The 19290-nt window shown below is 50.9% G+C and overlaps 8 protein-coding genes across 8 annotated transcripts; 6 read left to right on the plus strand and 2 right to left on the minus strand.

Moving 5' to 3' along the window:
- Positions 1-1473: 1473 nt before the first annotated feature.
- Positions 1474-2747, plus strand: BDV14DRAFT_207442 (uncharacterized protein; the record flags this gene model as incomplete). Its single annotated transcript, XM_073775135.1, has 5 exons — positions 1474-1664; positions 1720-2136; positions 2195-2298; positions 2349-2480; positions 2527-2747. 5 exons carry the CDS (start codon positions 1474-1476, stop codon positions 2694-2696), a joined length of 1014 nt encoding a protein of 337 aa, XP_073630559.1. The 3' UTR covers positions 2697-2747.
- A 74-nt stretch (positions 2748-2821) lies between these two features.
- On the plus strand, positions 2822-3475 carry BDV14DRAFT_169616 (uncharacterized protein). The gene is made up of 2 exons (XM_073768060.1): positions 2822-2930; positions 2975-3475. Exons 1-2 carry the CDS (start codon positions 2840-2842, stop codon positions 3322-3324), a joined length of 441 nt encoding a protein of 146 aa, XP_073630560.1. The 5' UTR covers positions 2822-2839; the 3' UTR covers positions 3325-3475.
- An 80-nt stretch (positions 3476-3555) lies between these two features.
- Positions 3556-4701, plus strand: BDV14DRAFT_197962 (uncharacterized protein; the record flags this gene model as incomplete). The annotated part of the gene is made up of 1 exon (XM_073772804.1): positions 3556-4701. One exon carries the CDS (start codon positions 3556-3558, stop codon positions 4699-4701), a length of 1146 nt encoding a protein of 381 aa, XP_073630561.1.
- Positions 4702-9263: 4562 nt separating this feature from the next.
- Positions 9264-11286, plus strand: BDV14DRAFT_169617 (flavin-containing monooxygenase). Its single transcript, XM_073768061.1, has 2 exons — positions 9264-11160; positions 11210-11286. The coding sequence occupies exon 1, from the start codon at positions 9426-9428 to the stop codon at positions 11031-11033; it is 1608 nt and encodes a 535-aa protein (XP_073630562.1). The 5' UTR covers positions 9264-9425; the 3' UTR covers positions 11034-11160; positions 11210-11286.
- A 537-nt stretch (positions 11287-11823) lies between these two features.
- BDV14DRAFT_27373 (uncharacterized protein) lies at positions 11824-13045 on the plus strand. The gene is made up of 2 exons (XM_073776420.1): positions 11824-12010; positions 12075-13045. Exon 2 carries the CDS (start codon positions 12087-12089, stop codon positions 12852-12854), a length of 768 nt encoding a protein of 255 aa, XP_073630563.1. The 5' UTR covers positions 11824-12010; positions 12075-12086; the 3' UTR covers positions 12855-13045.
- Positions 12610-13420, minus strand: BDV14DRAFT_169619 (RidA family protein). The gene is made up of 2 exons (XM_073768062.1): positions 13282-13420; positions 12610-13232 (listed from the first exon to the last, which is right to left on the minus strand). The coding sequence occupies exons 1-2, from the start codon at positions 13391-13393 to the stop codon at positions 12931-12933; spliced, it is 414 nt and encodes a 137-aa protein (XP_073630564.1). The 5' UTR covers positions 13394-13420; the 3' UTR covers positions 12610-12930.
- Positions 13421-15178: 1758 nt separating this feature from the next.
- Positions 15179-17684, plus strand: BDV14DRAFT_169622 (uncharacterized protein). Its single transcript, XM_073768063.1, has 3 exons — positions 15179-16062; positions 16111-16361; positions 16408-17684. The coding sequence occupies exons 1-3, from the start codon at positions 15568-15570 to the stop codon at positions 17342-17344; spliced, it is 1683 nt and encodes a 560-aa protein (XP_073630565.1). The 5' UTR covers positions 15179-15567; the 3' UTR covers positions 17345-17684.
- Positions 17685-19278, minus strand: BDV14DRAFT_169623 (MFS transporter). The gene has a single exon (XM_073768064.1). The coding sequence runs from the start codon at positions 19255-19257 to the stop codon at positions 17704-17706; it is 1554 nt and encodes a 517-aa protein (XP_073630566.1). The 5' UTR covers positions 19258-19278; the 3' UTR covers positions 17685-17703.
- Between the last annotated feature and the right edge of the window lie 12 nt (positions 19279-19290).

The following is a 19290-nucleotide window of genomic DNA, read 5'->3' on the forward strand; positions in this document are numbered from 1 at the left end:
AAGAAACTCGCGCAAACGATCTATTGACCTACCCAACCCTCTTCATGGGCATCGGCAATCTCATCAGTATGCCCTTTGCACTTACAATCGGACGACGCCCCGTTTTTCTCTCATCAATGGTCCTCCTAATCGCGACGGGGATATGGTGCGCTTGTTCACAGAGTCTAGGGAGTCATATTGCAGGACGGAATATCATGTCGCTTGCTGCTGGGCAGAGCGAGGCTCTGTCGCCGGCTATAGTGCAGGAGATACACTTTTTGCATGAGCGGGGCCGCAAACTGGCTTGGTTTATATTTATTCAGAATGTGGTTGCTGGTGTGTTTTTTGTTGTCTCGACTTATATGGTTAGTGCTTGGGGGTGGAGGTGGTGGTATGGGTTTTTTGCGATTCTGAATGCGGCTGTTTTTGTGTTGGCTGTTGTGTTTGTCTCCGAATCGTTGTTTGAGAGGGCAAAGGAGGATATGGATGGGAGGGTTGTTGTTGATGGGAAGTTGGGCCAGGATGAGGAGCCGGGTGAGGGCCATGTCATGTCTGCCTACGGCACTGTGTTGGATGTTCAGCAGTATGGACCGCGAACTTGGCGACATGACCTGAAGCTCTGCGTCGTGAAGCCCAAATGGCGCGATATCCCCATCTTCTACAAGCACGTCCTGCAAGGGCTCTGCATCCCAATCACATTCTGGCTCCTTCTACTTAACGGGGCGTTTCTGCGCCTTTCCTGGTTGTTATCTGTGCTGGAAGGGGGATTATTTCGTTCGGGCTCAGTTATGCTACGCTTCCTGCTATTGCTTCGATTGGGTATGATATGACGATGGTGGTTGAGATGGTGATTTGTGGGTTTTTGGCGCTGTTGGCTTTGCCAATATATTTTTTTGGAGGGAGGATCAGGGCTTTGTTTTCTGGGTGGGTTGGAGCTGAGTAGAGAGTTAATATGTATCTAGCAAGCTGTATTCAATCTGGTTCATATCGTATTCTCATTATTTGGTAATGAAGATATGCTGTCACGAACGCCTACACCTGAAATATTTCTCTGTAATGAACCCATTGAAAACACTATTCCTGAGACATTCTCTTGGCCTTGTTTGTAGGAACTATCTTCTGAGCCACTAGCCATACGCTTCCGTTGACAGTATCCTGACTGGGATACATGATCAAACATCGCCTGTCCCTTTGCTGTCCGACCTAGTGCCTGCTTCTACCCATCTCGGCTCCACCTCCTCGGAATTAAATCAGATTGCGGACCACCTCTCCCGATGTTATTGATCTGCCTGTCACCCCGCAAAACCTGATCGATCCATCCTGATAGGTATAGCCGTACCCAAGCCGAACCGGGCCTAGCCGAGCCGAACCGGCCAGATACACGACGTGAAGCTAAATGAAGATAGATATAAATCAACCTCTGATATCACAATACAGCGACAGTAATGACATCTTCCTCTAGCTATACTGTTCTCTATCTCCTCGATCTCAATTATGTCAACTACAACCACAACCACAACCACCACCGCACCACCGGGCCGCATCTTCTCGCATGGCGCAGACGTGAAGTACGGCGACTTCCGCGACGACCTGATCAAGAACGGCTTTGCAGTTGTCAAAGGCGCTGTTCCTCGTGACAGGGCGCTGAAATACGCAGATGAGATCTATGACTGGCTTGAGGGATTGTATGTCTCCCTGTTCACCATGAGCACCCTACAACACCCTACTGACACGAAACAGTAACCTCGGCTTCGACCGCAACAACCCATCCACAATCCACAAGGACCATCTCCCGGACATCAACGAAAAAGGAATGTGTCTAGGCTACGCAATCTCGCACGAATCCTTCACCTGGGCCGTGCGCCAAGAGCCCGGCGTCGTCTCGGCCTTTGAGAAAGTCTACGATACAGAAGATATAATCGTCTCGTTTGACTCGGTGAATATTGGCTTTCCGAATCGGAAGGATGTCAAGCCCAATACGCCCTGGCCACATCAAGATCAGGATCCTGAGAAGCCGGGGTTTCGGTGTCTCCAGGGGCTTGTCAATCTCCTGCCGAATGGGCCGGATGATGGGGGATTGATTGTTTGTAGGGGGGCGCATGCGCTTAGTGAGAAGTTTCATGAGGTTTTTCAGAGTGAGGAGCGGGTTTGGTCTTGGTTTGTTTTTCTGTTCTAGTTCAAGTGGTTTTCTGATCGTTGCTGATTAGGGTTGTAGGACGAAGGAATGGTATGGGTTCACCGAGGCGGGCATGAAGTGGCTGAAGGACAAGGGCTGCGAGTGGATCAAGATCACCGCTGAGCCGGGAGATCTTCTTCTCTGTAAGACAAGATAACGAGATCTAGAGAAATGATGCTGACTGGTACGTTAGGGGACTCTCGCACACCACACTACAACCTCTCGTCAACGACCTCGCAGCCGCGGTTCTGCGTGTATACATGCTACATGCCGGCGGAAGACGCGACGGAAGAGCAACTGCGCACCAAGAAGATGGCGTTCGAGGGTAAATGACCTTGCCCGTGATTTCCGACCGTGCTAATAGTTGGTAGAAACCAAGATGACCACCCACTGGCCCAACGCGATGCACGTTGTCGACCTCCCTGTGCTGAGGAACGGAGAGCCCGACGTGCACAATCGCAAGAGCCCGCGCCAACCGGTGCAGTTGTCGGAGAGGGGATACAAGCTGACGGGGATTCCGTATCTTCGAGCAAGTGCGTAGTATTCTAGACTTGGGGTTGTTATTGTTGCTTGGCTGGTCGGGGGCTGTACCTCCGATCACCGACCAGGGCTGTGTATATAATCAAGCTGAAGGATGCTCAGCTTCTTACTTCAATCTTACTACTGCCAAAATATTCTGTAAACATGCCTCGCTTTCCAATCCCCGTGGTTCTCTGCGGGCGCACTCTCTCCATCGGCAGGACCGTCACCGAGTCACTGAAGCCGGAATATGAAGGTATTGAATTCCATATATTATGGGAACATAAACTAACAAATCAGTAATCCACTTCGTCACGTCCATCGAAGCAGCACAAGCAGACCTCCCCCTACTCCTCGCCGGTTGCAACCCCCAAACCACATCCAGCGAGGTCGGCACACGCAACTACAGCCAGCCCCCGCGCGGCGTCATATTCGGTCGCGGCTACTCGCCAGACTCTGTACAAGAGTTGAAGAAAAGCTGTGCATCGCGCGACCGGGCGCCTGTTGCTTGGTTGGCGGGGGACCAAGCCAAGCTTGCGACGTTCTCGGTGGGAGGAGGGTATGCGGGTGACGCAGCAAAGTCAACCAAGGGAGTGCTTGATACTTGGCTGGCAAGTGCGGCGAGTGAGGATGCGTTTTTGCTGTACTGACTGACGGGTATATATTTTCTTGCCTCTTGTTGTACTGATTAGGCACGTGACTGGATGTGTCTCGATACGGCTAGGGTGATCTGTATGCGCTAAGCGGCTTGGCTGCCATTTTGGGAATAGCTTCATTCGTGGTAGAAATGCTGTAGACAACACTATATCCTCCTTGCTCTCCTGGCTAGAAGAAACCATGCTTCGTAATTCAGTTACTACATTCCAGACCCCTAAGAAAAAATGAAGCTCGTTATACCCGAAAACCACACTCTCTTCAGCACAGCCGAGGACTCATACTCCCTACCCATTACTGGCTCTTTATACCTCCCTGCGTCTTCACTCACAGATACGCCCGAGATCACGATAGAGCTCGTTCGATATGTGAAACCGAGGAAGAAAAGAGCTCCTGTGATCCAAAAGAGCTGGAACCTTACAGATTGCCTATCGAAACGGAAGTCACAACCCATACAACCTCGTCAAAAGAGCACTTCAATACCAAAGGCGCAAGAAGAGACACTTGTGCAGTGCAAACTATGGACGTCGCCCAACACAACAAACAAGCAGAGATACGATTTTAATCTTCCAGTTCCTAGTGACATCCCGGCAACAATGCAGACGGTCCTCGGTAGCGTGTCGTATGCGATCACAGCTACAGCATCCTCGTCGACAGCAATGTTACAGGGATCTAAAATAATCAACATACTACGCTACGTTGAGCCAGAGACAAAGTCGCATATACGATGGTACGCAGGCGACAAGATTATGACGGAACTGTGCGCGACTCCGATGGTGCTGGAAGGGAAGCAGAGACGGACAGCATACCACCTGGAATGGCTCGCGAGATCGACGATAACGAAGGGGCTGAGGGAATCAGAGGTGCGATATATGGTAGCAAGGGAGCTCAGGTGGAGGATCGATGAGATAGTCAGTCTCACTCTGCTTACCCACGGCAGTCCGCGAGAAAAGGTCTGTCAGCAGCATATACGCAAACTCTGCAGTGGACGGAAAAAAGGTCATTGGATCGCAAGTGGCAGCTATAATGATGGAGGTGATGCCATCCAAATACCGTTCGAGGTTGACATTCCAACCGCTGTCGAGTCTACAGATGTCTCCTCTTATCCGGATTCCGAGCATAGGGACTCGCTAGCTATCACGGCTGAGCACAGATTATACGTGGAGGTCATTACCGGAGAGGATACCTTTCATCGGGAGACAGGGGATTTGGTTGATCGAAGGGCCCGAGTCAAGTCTTATGAAGCTGCTTTCGTATTACCGGTACATCGATTCTCTCGAGATAGTGAAGTCCGCATTCAGTCCACTCACGAACTTCCGCGATATGGAGAGAAATTTCCAGTTTTACCAGGCTACGAGGATGACGAGACGTGATAAATCCTAAATGATGAATTGAGTTGTATTCAGCATAGCCTGCGGCTCGGGAGGCCTGGGCTTCTATTAGTGTGAGATAGTGATTCTGGTTTTCCAGGATGTGCCCCTGCAAGTGCAAGAATGTTTTGACTGGGATGGCATACCTGGTACATATCTGTCCTTTGACCCTCCTAATCAGGGCCGCTTTTCATTTGCAGCTAAAAGACTCTATGACATAGCATGGGACGAGAGCTTCACGAATTCCAGTAAGATATAAAGGTAGCGCTTGCACTTGATAGTTTTGTAAATGTGGTGGAAGCAAAGGACCCGGTCGCGATCTCTCTCCTCAGCCACGCTGAGTGCATCACCAACATCAGCTCCAAGGTCTCCTCCAGGTGGTCTACTGTGAGATGGGAGCCCGTAGTGCCCAAGGAGGCCTTATTTCTCCATCAGACCACCGTCGACTAGTGTATTCTTCATCAGATCGTCCAGCACAACGTGCCAGGTCAGTGACCATTTATGAACTTCACACACAGAATAAGCCTCAATATATGAAGTTCCTGAGATCTAATTCCTTCTTCTATATAAAACTAATTGTTGCGTTCGTCGATGTACTCAGCCAAGGAATGCATCATTTGGGCATTGTATATAGGGCTGGAAACGAGATTTGATGTGGGATATTCTACCCTTGATTAGTACAAAGCCAAGTTATCTTAGAGTTTCAAGATTCTCTCAAAAGCAAATCAGACTGATGATAGGATATCTCCTAAAGGTACAATTCTTGCTACGTATCTCTCTTTCTGTCTTTTTTTTTTTTTTTTTTTTCTCCTTCCCAACCCCGAGCTTTAGCAGCGCAACGGGGCCCGCAACGAAGTTATAACTCTTAGCCTGCTAACTCATCTTCAACAGCCTGTAGTGGACCATGACTGACTCATAACCTAGACTCCTGGTTGGTTTTCCTCTCCCTGAGAAAGGTGGTTCGAGTAAGTCGGTGGGTTGTCATACTGGTCACCCGAAGCAATGCTCCTGGCATTTTGTTCAACAGAGGAGATGAGATCATAAAACAGATCAGCTTGCGACCTCTCAAAGCGTATCCTGCCACGAAACCCAATCATCTCATCATCAAACAGTGTGTATCTCATGATGTCAAGGACATTGAAATCATAACGGAACTACGCCCAGTAGCCGCTCATCCAGCTGGTTTCGTCGCCGCAATAAACTGACAAGTACTTGTCCCGAAGCTTGTTAAAGAGGCTTTCCAGAGTTGATTCGTTCGCTGCAGTGATATGGGATCCGGCTGCACATGCGACGTTGGTTAGCCTTGGCCGCACCAGCTTGAACTTATATTGCAAAACTCCTTGAGGACGAGGTGTCGACGGGGGTACTCACGGGACTCTGGGTGGCATGCGCTGTGAAGACTTTGTTGCCAGAGGAGGCTGTAGAATAAAAAGTCGGTCGGAAGGAGGCGGATAGGCCGGAATAAGAGAAACCAGAAAGGATTTGGAAATAGATCCTTTAGAAGATTGAATGATTCAGAATCTGGAACTTTGAGACAGATAAAGATCACTGTAGGTTACGATTATGGCCTGGCTATATAGTGTGCGTGCTTCAAGTTGATGAATGATGCCTTATTCATACGCCTACATTTTATAGATAACAACAGGAACTATGACTATTTTGAAAAGCCTTTATGCCACGCTGTTGTTTAATGAACTAAAGAACTCAGTTTGTTCAAGATAAGAACTCAGTTTGTTCAAGATAAGAGAGCCACCATAAAAGAGCATTGACTTTGAAAGACATCAGAAGTTGACAACAAAGATTAAGAGTTTCGAAACAAAGTTCATTTGCTTTTCGTCTTCGACCTCTCTCTATACCAACACTGCACGGGCTCGTGAGGATTAGAGGGTTGACCAGGCTGCATTATCTAACGGTCAGGCCTTGCTTTCAAGCTGCCGGGTTATCTGCAAGGGAGCGCTTTATCTGGATATCAATGGTTTCCCGAAAAATATCTGGTAAAAAGAGAACAAAGGTTAGTATAGACATTTATCCAGTCATGAAAGGGCGTTCAGTAGAGTCTTACCTCTCTCCACGATAAGGAAGCACCAATTAATCCAGTGGGACAATATCCCCCAATATGGTCCACGTAGCATTGGGATGGACACAGGATGCCATAGGACGCGATGTCATGAACATGGGAGGTTACACTGTACTTTGGTCTATCGAGAATGTTGGTCCTCCATAGAGATGCTGGGGCAGGAGCAGATACGTCGTAGCCTATTCAAGGCAGCGATTCATTCAGTACTTGAAGTATCTTTTGTGTAACATTCTACGATACTAATCAGGAAATTCTAAAACTGTAATTCTATTTAAATAGATAGGCTTCTGTAAGACAGTTTCTTTTTTTTTTTCCTGGTGTTTTTCTAAACCCCAAGCCCAGGTGGCATGTCAGGGAAAACCTAGCACTTGCAAAAAATCAGTATCTTCTAGCATGTCCATTCAAGTCAGCAGCCGTAGGGAGTTATAGCTGACTCACGACCTAGTTAGGCGGTTGAGATTTCCCGCCTGAGAAGAGCTGCTATTTGAGGTGGACTGCGGATCACCCAGGATAGCATGCGGAGTATCATCCTGGTCAGTTGGAATAGCATTCCCAAGACTCTGGTGAGCTTGGGAAGTAATAGGCTCCATTAAGTCAGCGAGCACCCCGGCGTTCGATCTCTTGATGCAAATGCCTTCCCGAAGCTCGTCCATTTTTGGATCGAACAATGTATATCTCAGAATATCGAGTTCCTTGAAGTCATAGGCGAACCAGAAGCAAGAACCGTCAACGCCTAGACTACCCTTGCGGCAAATTTTGCTAAAGGACTTTTCCATCGTGCGCTGGTTCTCTGCAATTATGGTCAAGTCATGACGCCCTGGGACAATGGGATCGGGCTGTACATGCGGGAAAGGACGTTGGTTAGCCTTGTGCACACGGAATTGAGCTTATCTAGAGTCTCCATTAAATAGTACTCACCGGATTTCGAACAGCATGTGTTTTGAAGGGTCCTTCGTTATTCGATTGACGTTCGCAGTTTTGACAGGAAGCTGATCAATAATGAGGCAATCCATCTTGAGAATCAATTCACTGGGCAACCAACCGACTGGAAAATTGGCACTTTCTTTATGTGGCTGTCCCACTAGTAAGAGACATGGCCCAGCTATATAGTATAGGTATCTGCTAATTCGTTGTTAACACTCTAGAACCAGAGAAAAAACAAATCGCCTTCAACGAATTCTTTTGTCCTTCATGAATTAAAAAGTCTCCTTCCTTGAAGCAGAACAGGGCCCACCATAAAGAACAATGACTTTGAAAGATGTCTGGGAACGACGACATTTCTGACGAAAAGGGTAGGCATCATCTGAGATTCAAAGGGTGCTCTACAAGGATTAAGGGGCTGCGCTGGAAAGGGGTCAGATCAGAAGATTTGATGTTGAACACAGCTCTATGTCTAAGCCTGATACTTGTCCCTTTCTGTGGGACGCCCGATGTGACCATTCGCCAAAATACTAGACATTTGCCAATAGATATATGTAACCGCATCACACCGAAGACCGGGTTATCGCACGAATGCCATAGGGCTGGCCAGAGGCCAGGCCTTCTTTGGCGCCCAGCGGCACGCCCAGCCCCCATGTCTATCTACGCCACAATCACTTTCAGCCGGGGCTATCACGCAAGACATCCCGCGCGTAATGATCAGCAAGTGATTGGTTAATCTGCGGTAGCCCCATTGGAAGTCAATCGCTGGAACGAGATCCCTGCTCCGCATGGGGGTGAGATTCCGATGGCCCGGGACGGCAGGAAACTTTGCATGGCTTCCGCGGTGGTTTATCAGTGGGTTTGTGTCAGTGCGCTGGGAATAGAGTTGGGACTTGTGAAGTAAGGTTCAGTTACTGAAGTATGAGAATCCTGCGAAGGAAGCTGAATCGAGATGGGGGATGGGGGAGATGGGGGCCGTTGGTGGCGAGTCTTGTAGTCACAAATTCTTGAGAGCTATTGACTGATTGAGAGCTGCTGAATGGTAGAGATAGCAATTATTGGGGGCTATTACTGGCAAATCAATGGGGCTATTACTGTCAGGCCCCCATGTTTGCTGTTTCCTTCGCCCTCAATAAATGCACCTCGCAGCACACAGCAAACAGGGCAGACTACCAGCCAAGTCGAGGATCGCCGAATGACTAGACCCAAGTTGTCTAGATCTCCGATTTAGTCGTGGCTATGCTCAATGGGGAGATCGTTCATTATCAACTTTGGAGAAATGTCACCCCGCGACAACTTCACCTCAGCCGTTGCGCAAAATAGCCCTATACTCCCCTGCCAGCGCTTACTGTATCATCTCAGCCTGCAGCGGCATGGACCGGCAGAGGACGCTTTACAGACATTGCACAGGCCACAGGGTGCACGAGTTTAGTTGACAAAGGAAGTTTAAAATACGACGGTGAAGTCTATTTGGGTTGGGGCATGCTTGGGCCATTCGGATTTGACTGTTCTCGAGTCAGAGAGCAAACAATTCACTGGTTATTGGTGTTGTGAATGCGCAAGGTCTGGCAGGTTGGACCTTGATTACTCTTCTTGTCTTGTGTTGCTCTGTCCTTTGTTTCTTCTGCATCCTTCTTTCATTCCATATCCCTCCCCTTGGTTCTCTTCTTTGTTCCTATTGTCTTTTCCTCCGTGTAATCTCATTCTCTTTACTATTCATTCCAATACCATGGCCATCATCGAAACAGAAGCCCTTGTCGTCGGCGCCAGTTGGGCCGGTCTCTGGAGCCTTCACCTTCTCAAGCGTCGCGGCGTCAAAACCACCCTCGTCGACTCCTGTGACGATGTCGGTGGCACCTGGTGTTATACGCGGTACCCAGGCTGTCGCGTCGATACCGAGGTCCCCCTCTACGAGTTCAGCGATCCCGAGATCTACAAGCACTGGACGTGGTCGCAGCGGTTCCCCGATCAAAAGGAAATACAGGCGTACCTTTCTTGGGTGGCGGATCACTTGAAGCTGAGGGAGAATATCGTCCTCCAGACCCGCGTGCAGCAGGCCAAGTGGGATGAGGATTCACGTACTTGGATGGTGTCGCTGTCGAATGGATCAAACTATCAGACTCGGTACCTCGTTCTCTGCACCGGATACACCACCGTTCCTTACATCCCCGCGTTCAACGGTGTCGAGAACTTCAAGAACAGCGTGCACACTTCGGCCTGGCGGGATGAGATTGAGTGGAAGAACAAGCGGGTTGGAGTGATTGGCAGCGCAGCGAGTGGTCTTCAGATCATCGAGACAATGGGTCCTGAAGTTGCCCATCTGTCGGTCTTCCAGAAGACTCCGAATCTTGCAACACCTATGCGACAGAAAGATTACTCGTCCGAGCAGATGGACGGTCTCAAGCACCACTATTACCCCGAGATGCTTCAGCAGCGCAACACAGTGACTGGCTTCTTCGCCCACAACGAGCGCTCTGCCTTTGACGACTGCGCAAAGACCCGCGACGCCTTCTTCAACTCGCTCTGGGACCAGGGCGGTCTTGCCTTTTGGTTCGGCAACTATTCCGACCTATTGACCTCGCGCGAGGCCAATCTTCAGGCGTACAACTTCTGGCGCAAGAGAGTGCACCGTCGCGTTCCCAACAAGGTCGTCGCTGAGAAACTCGCACCGGCGAAACCTCCCCATGCATTTGGCACCAAGAGACCCTCACTCGAGACCACCTACTTCGAGACCTTTAACCAGCCAAACGTGGACTTGATCGATGTCAACGAGGACCCAATTCAAGAGATCACCGCAACCGGTGTGCAGACAGCGACAGGATTCCACAAGCTCGATCTCCTCATCTACGCCACCGGTTTCGACGCGTTGACTGGAAGCGCGCTGGCGATCAGCATCGTCGGCAAGGACGGAATGCAACTCGGATCGAAATGGGATACTCGCGAGCACGGAAATGGCGTGTCGACTGCGTTGGGACTCATGACCGGTGGCTTTCCCAACCTCTTCTTCCCCATGGGACCTCAGGCGCCGACTGCGCTTGGGCTTAGTCCACAGCTTGCAGAGATTCAGGGTGAGTGGGTTGCCAACTGCATTCACCATGTCATTTCAAACGGCCTCGAGAGGATTGAAGCGACCGCGGAGGGAGAGGAGAAGTGGAAGCGCGAGGTGAAGGATGCTGCAGAGCGCACTCTGTTTGGCGAAACCAACTCTTGGTACATGGGCGTCAACATTCCTGGTCGCAAGAAGCAGCCTCTTTGCTATTTCGGAGGGATTGGCAAGTACGTTCAGTACATTCAGGGGGCCGCCGACTCTGGGTACCAGGGGTTCAGTCTTTCGTGAAGACAGAGTCCTGCTTGGTGTTTCTTTTGTACCTCTATGCCCGTTATGACTGCTTCCTCGCACTTGTATGTACTTCAATCCTTTTACAAGATCTTGACTTGATGAGATTCCATTTCAACGCTGTAGCCTTGGTACGTTTTTAGACGCGGTAGGTGCTTTGAAGGAGATGATCCTACCTCAATTGGATTTCGAAGAGCATGGCCAGATTGCCTATGAAGATAAACGCCTGAATCAGTCGTCGAATTTTGGGGCCGTACTCATGAACAATTAATTATTATTATTATTGAGGGTCTGGTGCAGCCTCAAGTGGGTGGAGCCTCAGCACGACCCTCCGACGGCCGTTTCACCAGGTGGTCTAAAATTACAAAGTAGGAGTTGAGGAGTTCCTAAAATCTCGCAGGATGCAGAGTTTGGCTGTTACAGGTTCGTCTAATTGTTTGATGCTAGACAAATCGTCGTTGTCGCGCTTCCTGTCCTCAACGTACTATTTTTCCAGCCAGGCCAACAAAACACCGGAAGCCTCGGTAGCCTTGAAGATGCACTCAGCCGCTGGGTTCTTCAGCTCTGTTCAGTTGCCTGATAGGCCGTAGTGCTGGTCTAGATGCAGGTGCGCTGACCAGTTCGCGTTACGGAGAGACCAATTGGACCGTGAAAACTTTGCCTGACAAGACACAGCTAGTCCCGCTTTGATATAGTTCCTCTTGGCGTCTTTGGATAAGCTGCTTCAATCCAATTAGCTTTCTTCTTCTAGTTTCCCAAGCACGGTGCCTTTGGGGGCCATTTTGAGCCCAGTATCTCTACTCTCTAGTCTAGAGCTCTCTATATTAATTGCACGGCTTGGACCCCTTTACTATGCGCAGGGTCTTTTAGGCGGCGACAATGTCTCCAACGATGAGCCGTCTCAGTTCTTGCGATTGAAGTTGGTTTTCTTGCGTTGTCACGGCTGCTCCGAGCATCCCCCTTAACGAGTACCCGATGTGTGTTCCTTCTGACACCAATTCTTTATTCCTATAGTATCTAACAACTCTTGTTGACCTCCAGTACCAGTCCATCATGAACACCAGCACAGACGGAAACTGCGGCTCCAACTCCGAAACCAACGCAACCTGCCTAAACTCCACCTTTGGCAATTGCTGCTCGTCAAAGGGATACTGCGGAGGTACAACAGCTTACTGCGGCGAGGGATGCCAGCTTGGATTCGGAGAATGCAATGATGCCAGTGTTCAGACGATCAGTACGACGGGGTCCTGCGGCGCGACACTGACGAGCAATAGTACCTGCCTGGGAAGCACGTATGGGGATTGCTGCTCGGGGAAGGGATACTGTGGGGGGACTACGGCTTATTGCGGTGGTGGCTGTCAGGTGGAATTTGGGGGGTGTGGTTCGAGTTATCTCAATGAGACAGAGAGTTCGACTACTTTGTCTTCCTCGACTTCGACTTTGACTTCGACCTCGTCCTCATCTTCGACGTCTAGGTCCACGTCAACATCTACTTCCACTTCCACCTCCACTTTTACCTCAACTTTGACTCCCACTCCGGTCTCTGGGGTTGATGGCAGCGACGGCAGCGACGACAGCCTGAGTAAAGGAGCCATTGCAGGAATCAGTGTCGGTGCGGCCGTTGCTGGACTGGGTATCATTGCTCTCTTGCTATGGTTCTTCTTGAAGAGAAAGAAGAGCTCCCCGCAAGAGGACACCCAAGTCATTATGGATCCTAACAGGGAGCCAGAAATCATGGGCCTCGAGATGTTTGGAAAAGAGATGCACGAGATGGAAGCAAAGGGGCCCAGGCAGACCCCGGTTGAGCTGCCGGGTCATTGAATTTTCTAGATTTGTTATATCGATACCCATAATCATAATCTTGTTCTCTCTCGCCGTCTTTACAAAATTCAGTCATTTACTCCCTTGCATTATGGGCAAAGGCCTCGATCTCAATCCTCATTCCATCCAGCGCCAGAGCGTTGACTCCAACGCCGGTCAAGACAGGCTTGTGGTCTGGCGCCCACTTTTGAAGGTTCTGGACTATCAATCCCATTGTTTCTGCATCCATCTCCAGCGTAGTATAGATGCGAACCCGATACACCTGACTCCAGCCCTTGCCGCCCGCGTCCTTGAGTGCTAGGTCGACGTTGCTGAACGCTTGGCTGATCTCTTCACTGATATCGGTGGGTACTTTGTGTGTTTCGGGGTCCCATCCTCCTGTTATTTACTTAGTGGGAGACTAGATATGGTCATTTTTGGTACGTACCCTGGCCGGCGATCTCGATGCGGTCTCCGATACGCACAGCTTGACTGTAGGAGAGGACTTCGCGCATGTGCTCGCCAAAGCCTTTGTAGCTGAAGTACTGAAGGTGCGACATGTTGCAGTTTGGAGAGCAGGATATCGGGGATGGTATTGATCGGATTCCATCTAACAAGTCGCCAACTCATTTATACACGTAGCCAAGCCTTAACCACTTGTCTAAGCTCTTGGCTGTAGCCTATTTCAGAGTATTCGGATGGATTGGTAATCCCATTGCTGTGCCATGGTGGCCAAGAGGTTGTATAGAACTCCGCCAGTCAGCATTGGCAATGTGACTGCTGTCTGAGCGCAGCACTCAAGCAGTGTAGCACTGAGTCTTATGACGAGTCTCACGGCAGATTCTCTCCGAGCGCCACACCTTGTTCTTAATTGAATGTCTAAGCTGAGAAGTCTCCGATGACCAGTCCATAAGAGCCGCAGGTCTGTCGGGGTTGAGGAATACTACACGGTCGCACAAGAACAATTGTGGATTAAAAGTGCTCTTAGTACTCTAATATCAGTATATCGGGCATACAATGTAGAAGATGACTACTAGTGGCATTGTGGTATATTAAATGTGATATATCAATGTATAGATCTGAACCAGACTGTCGGGTCAAAATATATATTTCCGCACGCAGTCCCGGTCACACTCCACCCGGACAGACAACACGAAAGACACAAACCACCAATTATACACCTACGAGTGACTTTACTGTACTACCATTTCGATAGCAAGTAAATAACAGTGCCAGAACGTCTCTCTACTAAAATCACATCGTATTCCACTCTCTACGCAATATGCGACCGGGCCAACGGGCGCACCGCACCGGTCGGGGATCGGGGAATAACGCTTGCATCATCTCGATTCTTGGATCGCGATGAATAGTTTGCGATGATCGGGCAATATTGATCGCTCTTAAGCTTCTCACGCTATGGGCTGCTAGCCAGCACTATTGCGGCGCTATGGGGCGCGTTCTGCAGCTAGAGACTCTGGCTCGTGGAGCTGCCCTTGACGTAAACCGGTAAACTTTGTTGATAGAGTCGCTGCGAGGGATTCAGGAGGAGGGAGTCTGCCTGGGTAAGGGGTCTGTCTGCTTGAGATCTGATACAAAGGACTGGGATCGAATTTTGTGGTTTGCTGTTGTTGGTCGTCGTAGCGTGTCCAAGACGAGACGACAGCGAATTGTTTGACATCGAGTGTGATCAAACAACCAACGGCAGAGACGAGAGTCTATCGAACCTTTTTCAAGACTATCGCAAGTGGATCGCAGAGTCAGCAAACTGTCGTCAGGGTGTCAAAGACTGTAGGGTCGTGCGCCAGCCAGCTCTGCCAGCTGTGCCGTCCAGGTGGACTCAGCGCTGCAATTTGTCAAGCACAGGGCAAATCAGATCTCCAGGACAGTCTGGTTCGTTTCACGATCTGTTCGCCCCGTCTCCGTCGTTCGTGCAGCTGCATTGACAGCTTGACACGGTCGCTGCGACAGAATCTTCATTGCAGGGTGATGTCGGAAGCCTGAAGCCTGGAGCCTGAACTCTAGAGGAGAATAGTCCCAATAGTATGTTCTGGCGAGTCAAGAATCCGGGGACTTGAGCAGAAATGGATACAAACATACCTGCCCCTGGAGATCGCTGGTGCTGATGTTTCCCTTCCAGGACAGAGCACGAGCTGCGCAGAGTTACCCACAACGTGCCAGGAACAACCAGAAACCACCAAATATAACCCTGATTGAAGAATACGATTGGATAGGAAAAAGTTATCTGGTGGGTCGACTGGGCCCATGAATCGAATCGCGGCGAAGCAGGATCGATAGTGCTGCTGATCGAGATATCGCCACGAGATCAAAGATGCATCAAACCCACACCACTGGATGCCATCATGTCATTCACGGGAGATTCCTGTTCCTGATCGTGGCCTGATCGTGGCCTGCAGGATGGATCTCCGACAGTGGGCGATTCACAATGAAAATTCGGTGTTTGCTTCGATAGTCCTGCAGATCCTGCGGTATTGGGCCTCGATCGTTCCCAGCTGCACGGTTCTTTAAGTCTGCTCTTATCCCCCCCAGTGGTCCCTCTCTTTTGGTTCTTTGGACTCGTTCTCTCTCTTCATCCTGGAGTTCCATTCTATCCTCGTCCTCGTCCTCGTCCGCGTCCGCGTCCCCGTCCTCGACTACTCGACGCGCGTGCTGACAGCGCTTCCCAACTTCATCACTGTCCTTTAGCCCTTTCTCAGCACAAATAATAACCAACAACATGGGCTCGGAACTCGGAATCACCGCCGACACCAAGGCGGAGCTGGTCAAGACGCCCGTGGCCATCTGGTGGGTGGTCTTTGGCTGCGTCTGGTCGCTCATCATCGCCCTGGGCATGGCCTTTCTCATTCGAAACCGCGACTCGCCCATTCTCCGTGTCCGCTCGCTCGCTCTCTCGCTCTCTGCTATCGTCCTCCTTCATATCTACTTCTGGTCCGTCCAGTTCGGTGTCATGATCGGCCCGCTTATGCCTGGTGATGCCCAGTACTGGATCATGGGCACTTACTTGCCCTGCGGTCTGGCTGTCTTCCATGGCTCCAACGCTTATTTCCTGCACGTCGCGAAGCTCCAGAAGAAGTACGCCAAATACAGTTTCCTCGCCGACTCGACCCCCGATGTCAAGCGCCGCCAGGGTGGTGGTCTCTTGGCCAAGTTCCGCCGTCTTGAATACACGACTCGCGTGGTTATTCTCGTTGGTATTGCCATGTTTGTTCAGGTAGGATACACTTTTGGTCTGCTGGTAGGATATCGCTCACTGGTATAGATTCTATTGACCATCATTATGTGGGCTGTCTCGCGCAAGTTCCACCCCTCGTTCGGTGCTCCTGGCACTGAAGTCCACGGCTCCGAGATGGCCATCAAAACCGAGCAGGGTCGTGGCTGGGAATGGTGGCCTGGTGTCTTTTGGCAGTTCTTCTGGTCGTGGCTTGTTGCTCCTTACGTCCTCTGGAAGTCGCGCAACATCCACGACACTCAGGGCTGGCGCACTCAGACCATCGGCTGTGCTGTCGCTGGGTATGTTCTCTCTATTCGACTGCATGAACTATACTGACAACTGCAGTCTCCACGCTACTCCCATGTGGCTCATCGGTCTCTACGCTCCTGGCATGCAAAAGGTCAACGCCGTCTGGATCCCTCCCCAGTGGATCTGCCTGACCATCTTCGTCATGGAAATCTTCACCATCCTCCTCCCCTGCTACGAAGTCTACCGCCAGCAAACCCTCCGCAAGGAAACCCTTGACGCCATCCAGCAGTGGGAGAAGCGCACCAAGGGCTCCAACTCCGACACCAAGTCGCTCGGCTCGACCGCTACCATGGTCGACTCGATGATGTCTGGCTGGAAGTCCAACAACGACTCTGTCATGTCCGACTCGTCCGCCCGCGAGAGTATCCTCAACATGTCTGCCCTCGAGTACGTCCTTGAGCGTAACCCCTCGCCGTTGCAGCGCTTCTCTGCGCTGAACGACTTTTCCGGTGAGAACGTTGCCTTCCTTACTTCGATCGCCGAGTGGAAGAACAGCCTGCCCAAGGCTCTGCACGAGGGAACCAGCTCCGACGACGAGGCGACCAAGGAGATGATCCGCGAAGCCTTCAACCGGGCTCTGTACATCTACGCCGAATTTATCAGCGTCCGCCACGCCGAGTTCCCTGTCAACATCTCTTCGCAGGACCTCAAGAAGCTCGAAAACATCTTCGAGACCCCCGCCCGCATCATGTACGGCAGCGAAGACACCAAGTCCGACCCCGCGACGCCTTTCACCAATGCCCTTCCCTCGCCTACATACTCTGAGTTCTCCGAGAGCTCGATCGCCGCGATCAAGGATCGTGCCGCCTACATGGGTGACATGCCCAAGGGCTTCAGCGCGGGTGTCTTTGACGACGCCGAACACAGCATCAAATACCTCGTTCTCACCAACACGTGGCCCAAGTTCGTCAAGCTGCGCCGGTCATCGACCGACTCGCTCGAGACGTTACAGGCCGACGCGGAGATCGTTTAGATGCGATGCGATGCATTGCGGCGTCCACTCGACTCGCCTTCAGGTTGAGTTGACTGGCATGTGAAACGAGCTGGATGAATGGACTTTTTTTCCACCGGGCTTAATTACGGTACCGGTTTTCCTTTTGGTTGGCTTCTTGTATATATTTTTCAGCATAGTAATAATACCCCTGGGATCTTGGTATGATTCGTTCGTTGGTCTGGGTTGGCTTGTTGGCTCATTGGCTCGGTCTGTCTATAGATCTTTGTGACAACAGTCTACTTATTCATTTACATACATCCAGGGGTTTACTATCGTAACACAATGTAATTCGTCCTCCAGCTCATGGTGTGCAGTAGTGTGTAGGTATTGATCTTGGTCTAATGCGGCTGGTCCTCGCTAGAGTCAAAGTGCTCTCGTGCCCAGGGACTCTTCAGTCGGATGGTTTCGCCTTTGTAGAAGAAGACGAAGGGAATGGGGACCAGCAGAATGGCGATAAAACCAAGAAGACTGCTTGCCCACTCGTAGTCCAACCGCTCGTACATCTGTGTTGCGAACAGGGGGAATCCAGCTCCGACAACATTTCTCACGAGAATCACACCTGCCAATGCAGAAGCAGAGTATGTCTGGTACCCGTCGACGACGTAGTTGAGAATACTCAGGATGACAATGTAGAGACCCGCACCAAAGAAGGACGACGCGATAATTGGCACGATCCAATGCACAGATTTGTAGCTCGTCCAGCCGAACCAGAACAGACTGACAGGAATCAACACTGCACCACCGCGAGCCATCCACATTCGTGCCTCGGGCACCGCTTTCCCATCGTTCTCGGCCACGCGGCGGAGGTAGTAGCGCTCTTGGAGCGGTGACAGGGCAAAAGCGATGAGAGGGCCAATAGCAAAGCCCAGGAAGGCGAGACCTTGCTGACCGACATTGAAGCCGTGGCCATTGGGTTCGCCAAAGACCAGAGGGAAGGCCTCGTTGAATAAGTAGACGAGTCCATAGAGGAAGCCGTTGTAGATCGCGGAGAATGTAGTAATAGGCTCAGTGAAGAGAAAGACGAATGGTCTGGAAAGAGTAATGGCAAAGAGCTGGTGCAGACCCTTGCGATCGGCGGCATGCATATCAACAGTGGTCGAGGCGGACTGCAGCCCTTCGCTCTTCATCTGCTTGCGCACGCGCGCGGCCTTTCGTTGTAAGAGGATGGTGTGTCTGGTCTCGGGGATTGTCAGAGCGAGAACAATCCAGAAGCCTCCAGTGATGGCCATCAGGATCCAAAAGATCCAACGCCAGCCCAGGTTGAGGCCGATGTAACCACTGATGACAAGGGCCATTGGAGGGCCAAAGGTCGAGCTGAGTCCGTAGACTGCCATCGGACCTCCGCTATGGTTGCGCTCCCACAGATCACTGACTGTGCCTCCTGTGTTTGTCAAAGGAGCACCGCCAGCCATTCCAGCAATCAGTCTGCAGACAATGATGGTGCCGATGTTGGGAGCCAGAGCGAGCGGTAGCTGGAACAAGCACACCAGAAACCACGAGACAAGGTACACTGGCTGACGACCAAAGTACTCCGATAGAGGGGCAAGAAGAACTGGACCGATTGCATATCCTAGAACGTACATTGACAGACAGAGAGTGGTGACTTCGGTCGAGACGCCGAAATGCTCAGCAATCTCAGGAGCGCCCGATGAAAAGGCACCAGCGCACCAGGTGGTGACCACATTAAGCATGCTCACGAAGCAAGTGATGTACCATTTCCGCCAGTGGCCCCAGCACCGCGGATCGTCGCGATCGTTGGGCCCAAAAGTAATATGAAGGGGGAGGGCCTCTCCAGGGTTGGCTCGTGCACGTGCGAGGGCTTCTTCCTCAGTCACCACCAAAGGAGAGTCGGAGAACTCCTCCTTGACGCCCATTTCCTGGTCATCGGCCATCTTGAAGAGATATTATTCAGGGGAAGAAAAGGA

Source organism: Aspergillus stella-maris (assembly GCF_047715825.1).
Source record: "Aspergillus stella-maris strain CBS 113639 unplaced genomic scaffold BDV14scaffold_13, whole genome shotgun sequence".
NCBI classification, from domain to species: Eukaryota; Fungi; Ascomycota; class Eurotiomycetes; order Eurotiales; family Aspergillaceae; genus Aspergillus; species Aspergillus stella-maris.

Excerpts from the sequence above, each read along its gene's own strand:
- BDV14DRAFT_169616 (XM_073768060.1), top strand. The coding sequence starts at position 2,840 with ATGCCTCGCTTTCCAATCCCCGTGGTTCTCTGCGGGCGCACTCTCTCC. Across the intron at positions 2,931-2,974 it reads ACTGAAGCCGGAATATGAAG|TAATCCACTTCGTCACGTCC; the intron begins GTATTGAATTCC and ends CTAACAAATCAG.
- BDV14DRAFT_169617 (XM_073768061.1), top strand. The coding sequence starts at position 9,426 with ATGGCCATCATCGAAACAGAAGCCCTTGTCGTCGGCGCCAGTTGGGCC.
- BDV14DRAFT_27373 (XM_073776420.1), top strand. The coding sequence starts at position 12,087 with ATGAACACCAGCACAGACGGAAACTGCGGCTCCAACTCCGAAACCAAC.
- BDV14DRAFT_169619 (XM_073768062.1), bottom strand. The coding sequence starts at position 13,393 with ATGTCGCACCTTCAGTACTTCAGCTACAAAGGCTTTGGCGAGCACATG. Across the intron at positions 13,233-13,281 it reads CATCGAGATCGCCGGCCAGG|GAGGATGGGACCCCGAAACA; the intron begins GTACGTACCAAA and ends AGTAAATAACAG.
- BDV14DRAFT_169622 (XM_073768063.1), top strand. The coding sequence starts at position 15,568 with ATGGGCTCGGAACTCGGAATCACCGCCGACACCAAGGCGGAGCTGGTC. Across the intron at positions 16,063-16,110 it reads GTATTGCCATGTTTGTTCAG|ATTCTATTGACCATCATTAT; the intron begins GTAGGATACACT and ends TCACTGGTATAG. Across the intron at positions 16,362-16,407 it reads ATCGGCTGTGCTGTCGCTGG|TCTCCACGCTACTCCCATGT; the intron begins GTATGTTCTCTC and ends TGACAACTGCAG.
- BDV14DRAFT_169623 (XM_073768064.1), bottom strand. The coding sequence starts at position 19,257 with ATGGCCGATGACCAGGAAATGGGCGTCAAGGAGGAGTTCTCCGACTCT.